Here is a 12,360-nt window from a genome sequence, read left to right on the forward strand (position 1 = left end):
ATTGAAACAAGATTGACTATGCTTTATGATGCTGGTTTGACCTATGATTTCTGGGTTGATTTGTTCCGTACTGCTGTTTATATCATCAATCATCTCCCAACTATCAAATTGCAGTGCAAATTGCCATTCTCAATGCTTTTCAAAACAAGTCTAGCCTATGATCATATTCGAGTGTTTGGGACCACGTGCTACCCCTTGTTGACACCAACAAATGACTCCAAGTTTAATCCAAAAACAACTCCCTGCACTTTCGTGGGCTATGCAACTCAGCACAAGGGATACTTATATTATGACGCCTCACGCAAATGAATCATCATCTCTCATCATGTCGTTTTTGATGAACTTCATGGACCACGCATCGTAAAGTCAACCAAAGATCCATTCGTCTCTGATAACGTTATTGCTGCTTGGCTGCACAATGTGACTGCAAACACCTCATCCAATCCAACTGATAATGCTCATTCCTCACCAGTAGCCACACCCTACATAGTATTACCTGTTATTTCCCCAGTTCCTATCGCTGGTTCTCCCGTGCCCATTTCTACTTCAGTGATTCATGCGGCAATTACCCTACCCCCACCTGCCGATCCGTCGCCTCATGATCAGCAACCATCCACATTTGCATCATCTCAATCCGACCTGCCTTCTGCTCCTGCGGTCCCTCCCACCGATGCTCTTCCTCCCTTGGTTACTCGTTCTCATCTGGTGGTCACTCATTCTATGACTAGTTCCTTAATGCCCAAGGCTTTCGCTGCTCTCACTGCACCATAGGAACCCGGCTCATTCAAAGAGGTTGTTCGGTCTCTATTTTGGTGTCAAGCTATGCAACTGGAATTTTCGGCATTACAGAAAAATCGAACATGGCCGCTTGTACCCCCCCAACCGGATCTCAATATTATAAGCTCTAAATGGGTGTACAAACTTAAGTGTCATCCTGATGGCTCTATTGCACGGCATAAAGCTCGGCTCGTGGCTCGTGGTTTTCTTCAAACTGCTGGAATTGACTACCAAGAGACATTCAGTCCCATTGTCAAACCAACCACTATCTGGGTACTACTCTCCCTCGCCGTTTAGTTTGGCTGGTCATTGCGATAACTTGATTTTGATAATGCCTTCCTTAGTGGGTATCTTTCAGAAGATGTTTACATGGCTCAACCAGAGGGCTTTGAAGATCCAAAATTTCCTCATCATGTATGCAAATTAGATAAAGCTCTATATGGGCTCAAACAAGCCCCGCATGCATGGTATCATCATCTCAATTGCTATCTTCGAGACATTGGCTTTACTGTTTCTTAGTCGGACGCGTCTTTGTTCATTTATGTTTGTGGTTCCCATCAACTATATCTTCTCGTCTATGTTGATGATTTGATCATTACCAGTACTTCCCTGTCTCTTATTTCTCACATGATATGGCGGCTTGGTTCAGTCTTTTCTGTCAAAAATCTTGGTCCCTTGATAGATTTTCTCTTCATTGAAGTCAACTGAAGACCGGGCGAACTCTATCTATGCCAGCACAACTACATTCATAGCATTATTCACAAAGCTAAACTGGATAATGCTAAGTCCATGGTCTCTCCCATGGCAAGCTCTCAAACACCTAAACCTGACGATGACTCTCTCTTTGGGGATCCTATACTATATCGCAATATAGTCAGAGCATTACAATATGCTACCCTAACCTGTCTTGATATCGTATTTGTTGTGAATCGTGCCTGCCAATTCATGCACTCTCCGTTCACTGGTATTTGAAGGGCACAAGTCATTATGCTCTTCGCTTGACTCAATCACTGTCATTATAGTTAAGCATCTTTGCTGATGCAGATTGGGCTGGAAGCGCAGAAGATTGAAAATCAACATACGGTTTTGTGGCTCTCCTAGGCAACAACATAGTATCATATGCATCTAGAAAACAACGGACAGTTGCTCCGTCGAGCACTGAAGTTGAGTATAAATCTTTGGCGTGTGCTGCTATAGAAATTCTATGACTTAAACCTCTCTTGAAAGAGTTGAACATTCCAACATCTAAAGCACCGATCTTGTGGTGTGACAATATAGGGGCTTTATATTTGGCATCAAACCTTGTTTTCCATGCTCGAACAAAGCATGTTGAGGTTGATTTTTACCTTGTCAGAGATCATGTTAACAAAGGAAAGATCCAAGTAAACTTCATCAGAATGACAAAACAATTAGCAGATGGAATGACAAAGGCCCTTGGAGGAGCTGTGTTCAATGAATTTTGATTCAATCTAAACGTCGTGGAATCTCCGTTTAGCTTGAGGGAGGATGTTAAGGAAAGTGAGAACGAGAGAAACAAATCTTGTTGCGTTAATTCTAGCAAGGGATAAAATCGTGCTTGTCCTAAAATCTTGGTGTTAACGTTTTATCCCTTGCCATATATTGTTGTAAATCACGAGTCTTCCATTTTACACATTTCCTTCCTTTTGTTCTTTGTAACTCCTACTGTAATGAACCTATATATGCCATGTAATACTCATCATCAATATCATAAAGAAAAGGAGTTCATAATCGATTATCTCGTTCTCTATCAGTTACTTGGTTTATCAATGAGTACTAAATCCTTTTATTACAGTCTAGAACAAAAATTTTACATGTAAACTAAAACTGGTTATGTGCTCAACTCTGTGCACGAAAAATTGTGCACAGGGGTGTGCAATGACCTAAATACCTTCATTAAAATAAAAAAGAAGAAAATTTTTAAAGGGCACCTAAAAGAAGATTGTGAAAAAGTCTAAAATGTCCACTTACTTTATAATAATTTTCAAAAAAGCCCCTACCCCCAGAACTCAATCTGCATGTAAACAGGTGTAATGGTCATTAGTGCCAGAATGGGCAATAAATGAAGTGGATATTGACCCCTGATCACTGGATCCTGGTGGAGGCATGTTGAAAATGTTATTGGAAAACTGGTGCACCACAGGCAGAACAGAAGGCAGGGCATCACGTGAAGGAGTCTTGAGAGAAGAAAGAGGAATACAAACAAGCCCACAAAAAAATTCATTCGGCTGTGTCTGAGAAGTAATGGGAGGACGAGGAGGTGCCACAGGAGAAGAATGGTAGTTTATGCACGCCACACTAGAAGCAATCCGTCCGGCGATGAAAATTACCAGTTCCCATGGCCCGACGGCATATGAGAGAGAGAGAGAGGGCAACATGTTGCATTTCTATAGGAAATTTTAAAGTTTGAGGCTTTTTCATTTACCCTTTCCTTTTATATGTTATTCCTTAAAACATTTGACATGGTTCTGTAAATTTTCACTTTTTAAGTGATTAATCATTCCACAAATTCTTACGTCGCGAGCTAGGAACATCCGCCGGATGACAAGGCGCGGATGGGGAGGGGCGCGGATGGGGAGGGGCCCGTACATCGAAGCAAACCCTATTAATTATAATTTTCAAAGTAACTTCCTCCCGGTGACATACACAAAATAATTAACAAATAGTACAAATTCACTGTTAGAAACCTGTTTTTGATAGGAGTCAATGAAACTAAAATAAAATTGAAGGCCTAAATTTTTTGGATTTTCTTTTCTTTCCTTATTTACCAAACAATAACTCTTCAACCACCCTCAAATTTTTTTCTTCACATTGAATTATTTGACCCACTTTCCCACTGCCAATGCTCATATGGTTAAGGTGCCGCTAATATATATATATATATATATATTTATTTCCGCCTCTGTTGGTATCTGTCTATCCTCTCCTATAACATTCTCTTCAATACTAAATTCATGGTCAATCATGTATTGAAAAGGAGAGAATGAATAATTCTGTTCACTACTGCAGACATTCTTCTAAGATCATGCTCAAAATCAGATTAGATTTCCCCCATGCAAAAAGAAGTCATGGTCTGGATTAATCATCAATATTTTAACACAAAAGTGCAGTGCTTTCTGTTGCTTGAAGTCCAGTTCTTCATTTAGCGCTTGGAATAGAAGCTTCTCGGGCAACTCAAGTTGACATCTTTGGCGAGCACTTTAGCCCATAGACTATAAATACCTTTTGAATCATGCACAAGTACCGAAGAGTAATGGAAAAAGTCAAATTCACACACGCAAAGAGAGAGAAAGAGAGAGAGAGACTGGGCCACCAAGAACAGTACTGATGCGTGTTATGATGATCAATGAAAAGCCAATCATGTTGAACCATCAAAGAACTGAACATTTGGCCATTGCCATGCACTCAAACGGAGCCTTGTCTAGAGCAAAATCATCAACCGTTCTTCCAACTTTCTCCTTCATTTCTTTGTTGTTGCCTTCCTCTCTAAACCTGACATAATCCAAGCACAAGAATGGCTTGTAGACCCTGTTTCTGCCTTCCTGAATCAGCTCTTGAGGTGCCCTCACCACCTTCTCATCCTCAAAGCTCCAGAAAAAGGCCAAGGACAGCCTGCTATTGGACCCATTTGAAAGGACCCTGTGATAGGATGACCTTAATCTTCCATTGCACCAAGCCTGCAGAAGGTCTCCAATGTTCACAACCAAAGTTTCTTCACAAGGGCTGACGTCTACCCACTCACCTGCCCTTGACCTGACCTGCAGCCCCCCCACTGCATCTTGGTACAGAATGGTGATGCAACTCATGTCTGTGTGCATCCCTAGCCCTTCAACTCCATCTTTTTTACAGTTAGGAGAGTAGCTGTTTATCCTTAGGTACCCATGGCACCTGCCAAACTCAGATTCATGATACCTCTCCATGCCCTCCCCCAACATTGTCAGTAAGATTGCCATTATCTTCCTGGATAAGTCTACCATCTTGTTACCATACTCCCCCAATGCATCCCTGCATCCAAGGAAAAAGTAAAGCATATTTTAAAAGGAAAATTTCAAGCACAATACCATTATGTGTTTCATTGACTTCTAAATAAGTTACGTACGTGATTTTGACGTTAATTGTTGTCTGTCACGTTTGGCAGCTTACTGACGGATTCATCACCGTCTATTTAGTTTTAATGTTCTTATGGTGGACATCTCAATCACATGCATGATTTGTGGGTGTAAAAGAAAAAAAAAATGGCATGTTAATGTTCTGATACATGAACAGATTCTTTTCCTGTAAAAATAGATTTATAAGTTCAATAGTGAAAATTTGACCATGTAGTTGTAGATGAGGGCATCCCTGTTCAATGGGTTCATTAACCCATCGATCTTTCACCGACGGACGTAGTTGAACCTTTTTTGACTTCTATTGTGGTAGTCGGTAAAAAAAAAAAAAAATCAATGACAGCACGTGTCACGGGTGAAGGTATAGACATTGTCACGGGTGAAGGTATAGACATCATCACCAACACGTCTTAAACGTAGCTAAATAAATGATTAAAGACATCTTCTCATACCCTCAGGTAATAAATTAAGCCCGTACATTTGCATCATCATCTGTACACATACGGCCATCAGTTAGCCATATTTTTTGTCGTGCTGGTTCTACAAAATCGGACCATCCAAATGGATGGCTGGATACGGCTTGGTATTAGTCATGGTCAAATCAAAAACATTTGATTTATGTGCATGATCATTTTGTATATATATATATATATAAAAGACAGCTATAAAGCACCCGTTATAGAAACTGAGCAGTCCTTCTGTACGTTATTTGTAATTTGACTAAAAAAAATGAGGCATGAGTTTTGGAATGGGAATTTAAAATCAAGGTATGAGAGAGAGGGGGAGAGAGAGAGACCAAAACTCTGCTCTTGGTTCCTCAAGGAGTCTCTCAGCAGTGCTTTTAGCAGAACCAGCGAAGTCCGGTCCGGAGACACGAAAACTTTCAAAGAAGGGAGAGACGATGAATGGCGGTGTGTATGTTTTGAGAGAAGAGGAAGGGCCCGCCTTGTCCTTGGAATGGGGAGGAAGGCTGAAGAGCTCCTTAGAGAGGGAGCTTACGCAGCCAAGCAGTTCCCTTGGGATTCCATGGTTGGCGACACGGAAGAAGCCCCACTCCTGGCAGGCATGAGAGAGGCTGGCCAAGGTTGACGGTGACTGATGACCTTGGGCATCTGCCATGTCCAAGACTGCAAGACTGAAAGGAACTTCCACTTGCTCGCCCATTTTAGGATCCAAACTGTGTTGGGTTCTCGCTGATTCCTCCAAAGGTTTAATGGTGATGGCAACCTCTGGTTCACCCACGGTGGTCGGCCGCAAAATTGAACGGACTGGTTTCTTTGTCTGGTTTCTACCTGAAAGGCTTGCCAATATGTGTATCTATATATACTCGCGCGAGACGGGTGCACATGGGGAGGTGAAGCAATTAAAATATTGCTTTATTTTTCTGGTTAGTATGTAAGACGAAAGGTTATTGAACATTACTTTAACAAATTAAAGTACGTCGCATGGCTGATGAGGCAAGGCACATCGCATTTTGCACGATAAATTTCAGAAAGGCTTTGCGTCACTTTCGTTCCAAGTAATCCATGGAGGTGAGCATGTCCAGATGGCAATGATCTCTCTCGCCCTGTCTTTCTCTCCGATGACTCACTTTCTCGATGAAGCGAAAAAAAAAAAAAAAGAGGTAAACGCCTCCCCGTCTCTTAACAAGGGAGAGGTGACGACCTCCCCTTTTTCTTTAATGAGTCAAGGAAGGCCATCCTCCTGTCACCGGCGGACTGTCCACCGGTGATGATGGGGAGGCGATGGCCTCCTTCTTCTCAAGAGGTCGAGGTATGCATTAAATCTTCGGCCTGATGCTCAGCCCTACTGAGCGTTGAGTTTTTTTCTTTTATTCGGTAATTGACAACCAAGGCGGTTTGCATGTACCCTGAGTCCAGATATCGGTTACGTGAAGGGACATCAAAGCAACAGCGTCCGATCAATCGTGAACCGACGATTCACCTTTAATCTTAAGAAAAGAACTTATGCTTTCCAGAATCTCCCTCATCTCCTCTTTGGCTGCACAACCAGCCTACGCAATTTGGGTTGGACCCAATTCACTTGAAAAAAACTCGGCTCCTGCTCGACTCATTTATAAACAAGTTGATTTTGAACTCACAAAAATACTAGTAACAATGAATGAGTCAAGTTCGAGTTTGAGGAACTCAACTCATTTATACTCAACTCGATTCGTAAACAGGTACTCTATATATTATTGTGAAAACCAGTTCACCGAATCACTGGTTTTAACTTTTAAGGCAAAAACAAATTTTCACAAATTATATGAGTTAACGCTTACATGAATTAAATGCTTACACGAGTTACACAAGTTAATGCTTACACGAGTTGACACTAAAAAAATTAGCGCTTAAACGAGTTAAACGAGTCGAGTTCGAACTAGAGTTTGCTATAAGGAGCTCGAGTTCTTTTTTGAGCTTAGCTCTTTTTTGAGCTGAGCAGAGCTCAGGTGACCAAGTTGGGACTTGACTTGACTCTTGTACAACCCTACTCTTGGAAGTCATTTTCTCTCCCCCACCTGATTTTCTCCTTCGTCCAAAAACCACGGGCAATTCTCATGGTTGCAACAATGGACAGCTGATTTGAAATCATAAACACAACAAATGAGGAAATGACATAAAACCTTGATTTCTTTTGCAATAAAGAGGGAAGTGAAGCTCTCTCAACATTCTTCATTGGACATAAAGCCTTGATGCCCTCCAAAATTAGATCTCAAAAATACAAATGAATCTTCAGACATGGGGATAGGGGCAAAAAGTGCCACTCAGACATGTGGTGGAACTCGTCTAAAAATCCATTACTTCGACCATCACTACCCTAGTTTTCAAATGCGTATCCATTAGAATTGAATTTCGTAAAAAAAACGGCGTCTAATACATTTAAACGCACATCTGAAGAACAGAAATGAAATTGGAGAAAACACCATCAATGGAGGAAGAAATCAAAACCAGTCAAGTGATTTCAACGCGAAATTATGAAATAATCCAAAGCCGATCTGTTACGGCAACCTGTGCTGGCGACAGTGGTGAGGGAAACAATGAAAAACATTGGGGAAATGAGGGCACAAATCTGTGTCTGAGGACGATCTGTGCTGGCGATGTTGGCGAGGAGAAAAACAGCCCAAAGTTGATCAGGAGTTGTCCACGCTATCTTGTACGTTTTGGGTGTGAGAGAAATCGGATGAAGAAGGGCGATAAAGGGAGAAAGTGAGCGAGAGAGAGTGCAGCAGCTGCTCCCTGCTCCATGCTTAATTTCGGCTTCCAAAGCTTCAATTTCGGCTCGCATAGCACTCACCTAGTTAGGATCTTGTTTGGCTTGATCATAAGAAGATGGTTCAGATATTTGGCTTGAAAATTTATTGCTGGAGTTTTGTTAATCAAATATGCCCAAGTAAAAACACAGTCATCCCAAAAAAAAATAGGTAAACCAAACTGAAATTTTAATGTTCGGGAAACATCCAAATATGCTGATTTTTTTTTTTCTTAACGATGCCATTTTGTTGCAATGTGTACAGAAAGAGTGTTGGTCGTCTATTCCATTCTCAAGAAAAATCTTTTTCATCTCAGTGGAGAAAAGTTCAGGGCCATTATCAATCGGAATTTTTAACACACTGGTTGCATATTGATTGTGAACCAGGCTAATAAAATTTTTAAATTTATAAAGTATTTTCATGTTTATGTCTCCTCAAATGCACTCACACAGCTCAAGAGAAATTATCCACTACAGAGAATAAGTAATGAGCACTGGAGTGAGAAGCATGAGAATATGGCTCCCAAATGTCAAGTTGCAAGAACTCAAAATGAATGGTAGAAACATATTTACTTGGAATAAACGGCAACCTTGACTGTTTTTCTTTCTTACAAACTTCACAAAATTGAGTAGACAACTTGATGCTTGAGTCATAGTTTGAGAACAACTGGTTTTTGGAATGACTTAATAGGAGATGCTATATTTCTGAGGGATCAAGACTGCTAGCCAAAACGGAGGCATTTGCTGAACTGCTTACGTGGTTGTAGATAGGGGCAGAGTCACATGTGGGCAGTTGCCCACACGGTTCAATAAATTTCATTTATTTTTGTATCGGTGGCCCCAATAATTTGTTTGTTCATATACTAGTGCCCCATAATTATTTTACTAATGTCCCTTGACCATCTTATTATGGCTAAGATTTGTTGTAGTGAGTGTTCCTTGGCCAAAAATATGTAGCTCCGCCTCCAATTGTAGATGTAGAGGCCGTTTCTCAAGTCACCCAAACTGAACTTTCTCTTGAAGTTCTAGGCCTATAGAAAACAACCATCAAGAAAAAAAAAAACATGATCATTAGTTTGCGCAACAAAGTTTACTAACTGAGAGGGGGAATTTAATGGACAACATAACATGTTAAGAATTAGAGACAACAGAACTTGTGCAACATGGGTGGCATGAAGAGTACGATTATTAGGTAGGCAAATTAGAAAGGGGGAATTTAATGGACACACATTAAATGTAAGGTTAATTGACGACGACATTTTGTAGCTTAAACTATGATAATCCAGTTACTTGTTTGAGCAAGGTCATACCTGCAAAGTTGGTTTGAGAGATTGACTTGTCTTTCAAGAGAGGTTTGTTCTAATTGTATTCATATGAAGCTAAGGTTGGAACGAACTCTTTACTGGGTTCCTTGCATTGTGCAGCCAAGGTTGAAGCCAAGGAGCTTGATTTGGTCAATTATGCAGCATAATATTTCCAGCCTTTTAGTTTCTGCTTATTGCCTTTGAAATCTACTACCCATTTAGTTTGACACATCGATCTTTGGTGTGTCCAATAATATGAAAATAATTACAATAAATTTGTTGTTCACTATTATGGTTTTGACTATTAAGTACTGCACATCTGAACCAGCAATCAAGCTGACATACTCAGATATTAGGCTAGAAGCGAGCATCTCCCTATTTTTCTTCATGAAGAACAAGGGAATAGACTTTGGTGACTGACAGCAAGGGATCCACCAATAGGATTTGACCCCTAATGGTGTTATAAGTGTCATTTAAGCCCATAAATATGGCATGACTTAGTCCTCCTACTGCTCGTCTACAATGCATTTGAAGTAACACATGAACAAATATGTAATACATCATAAGAAGCCAACTAGTACCATAGAGATTTGTGTTTTGTAAAATAAACTGCAATTGGCATAGTGTGTTGAGTGAGATGACTAATTGCACACTTAATCTAATATTTCTGTGGAGCTGAGCTATTGAGTAAATTGCTTCAAAAGATCTGTCCAAACTTCAAATGCTGTACTAGCATGAATGATGTTGTCAAGGTATCCCTAGAAATAGAATTCCGTAACCACGATAGGACCATGTGATCACACCTCCTCCACAGCATGATTCAGGGGAGGATGCTATTATCAATAAAACCCAGTTTATTTTTGCTGATAGTGCCATCAAGATGGCACAACTCCACTTCTTGTAGTTCTTCTCCATGAGCAACTGAAAAAACAAAACTGTCCCTTGATTATCTAATGATGGAGATAATATGGATTGGCAAACCCATGTGAGCCAAAATATGAAGAGAACTATGATCCTTCAAGCATTCCATTGTTGTCAATAGGCGATGGACATGGACGTCGGTAAAATTTTTTACCGACATACAACTAGATTCAGTAAAAATTTTTGCCAACAAGCCACTGGATGTCAGTAAAACTTTAACTGACATCCAACTAACATTGCAATTACTATTTATTGATGCAGATTTACATGTCGATGAAACTCTTTTTAAGTTTTTTTTTCTCTATCCGAGTATGCATAATTTTTTAGAAAATTGAAAATACATATACAACAATACAAGTGATTAACTATAGTTCAAAGTTACAAAAAACAAGTGATTAACTATAGTTCAAAGTTACAAAAAACATTTTTTACAATTGTTAACACGAGTAGAAAGTGATCCCGCAATAATCTCATCGCTGAAGTGAAAATCATACAAAGTTTGGTGGTGTTAGTGTCTCTGCAATAAACATTAAGAAAAATATGTTAGTTCTATTAGAAATGAAGTTTAATAAATATAACTCATTACAACAAATGAAATGTTACGTAACCTAGGTTTGCATCACCCTACTATAGTACCATAAATTGAGTAACTTGAGCATTCAAACGAAGAAACTTTATCCTTCGGTAATGCATTTTCTTTCTACATAATACGTATTTTGCTTGATTTAGAGTTTGATCAAAACTGAGAAGAACCAATACCAAGCCCTATCGTACTCTACCATGTCTCTCTTGTCCCATCACCCAGGAGTAAACATCATTACTTCTAACTATATCTTGCATCCTTTGAGGCACCGTTTCAAGTTGTTTTTTTAGTTGGTCCTACAACATATATCATGAAGTATATAATTATTTGAGTATATAATAGCATATATGTTGTTGAGATAGAAAAATATAATTGTTCGAATGAGATTTGTGAGCATTGGTTTCAGGGTTGTCGTAGATCGGGTTCCTACAAGTATCTAAACATTTTATTTGGATAATCCTACATCTTTTGAACAACGTCACAAAGTGACAAAGTGACACCTTTAAATATATATGTGACATAAATATCATCTTATCTAACTGAAATATCATTAACAAAAGATTTATTACACCATACAACGATGTACATGTTACATGATTCCTAAATGATGTTAGAATCCAAAAAGTTCAAAAAAAGTATAACTTTTCACTCATTTAAATAATTCATTGAACACTTAGTGGGTGGCTAAAAAGGCTAGGGACCAAAAACATCCAAATATCAAAAAACATTTAAATGATAAACAATCAAACTAATATTCTGGAAATAAGTATATGTGTACTTTAATTAGACTGTGTCCAAATTGATGCTGAAATCAAGCCACAATGGCCCGAATTCCTGCGATGATAAAAATTAGGGAAAATTGAAGTTTTGTGATTGTGTGGAGATTTTGTGCAATAAACATATCAAATTGAAGGTACTAAAGTCAACAAATATGCTTACAAAGTTTCACAGCCTAAAACCACAAAAACATAGCAAGATCTTACGAAAAAATTTTAGATATATGCCCTACAAACGTGTTATAACTAGATCATATAGAATTAGAAAAAGTGGGTGAGGAAATGGAGGAACCAACTTTTTCAAGCTTCAAGTAGTCCAAAAACACGATGAAGAAAAAGAGCTCACTGGAAAATCACCGGTGGGAGGAAGAAGAAAGAGAAAAGGAAAGAGGAAAGAAGAAAGAATGAGAAGATGGGTTCTAGCGGACGTAAAAAGTTGAGAAAGCCTTTACCGACGCCTGAGACACGTCGATAAATGCATTACTTGAAAACATTGGTAATGTTAATGTGGTAAACATTACCAACGTCTGATGCACGCTGGTGAAAAGGACATTATCAACATTCATGGCAACACCTAGATCAAAGTAAGGTTTTAGTGATGTGCAATGCTTGCCTCGATAATGTTT

The 12,360-nt window shown here is 39.3% G+C and overlaps 1 protein-coding gene across 1 annotated transcript; it reads right to left on the minus strand.

Moving 5' to 3' along the window:
* Positions 1 to 3,969: 3,969 nt before the first annotated feature.
* Positions 3,970 to 6,174, minus strand: LOC116265850 (gibberellin 20-oxidase-like protein). The gene is made up of 2 exons (XM_031646804.2): positions 5,698 to 6,174; positions 3,970 to 4,800 (listed from the first exon to the last, which is right to left on the minus strand). Exons 1-2 carry the CDS (start codon positions 6,063 to 6,065, stop codon positions 4,167 to 4,169), a joined length of 1,002 nt encoding a protein of 333 aa, XP_031502664.1. The 5' UTR covers positions 6,066 to 6,174; the 3' UTR covers positions 3,970 to 4,166.
* Between the last annotated feature and the right edge of the window lie 6,186 nt (positions 6,175 to 12,360).

Source organism: Nymphaea colorata, chromosome 12, assembly GCF_008831285.2.
Source record: "Nymphaea colorata isolate Beijing-Zhang1983 chromosome 12, ASM883128v2, whole genome shotgun sequence".
Lineage (NCBI taxonomy): Eukaryota > Viridiplantae > Streptophyta > Magnoliopsida > Nymphaeales > Nymphaeaceae > Nymphaea > Nymphaea colorata.

What these genes read in the sequence shown, in the direction of transcription:
- LOC116265850 (XM_031646804.2), bottom strand. Translation starts at nt 6,065, where the DNA reads ATGGGCGAGCAAGTGGAAGTTCCTTTCAGTCTTGCAGTCTTGGACATG. An exon ending in GAACCAAGAGCAGAGTTTTG is followed by an intron (nt 4,801 to 5,697) that starts GTCTCTCTCTCT and finishes CCTTGGATGCAG; the next exon opens with GGATGCATTGGGGGAGTATG.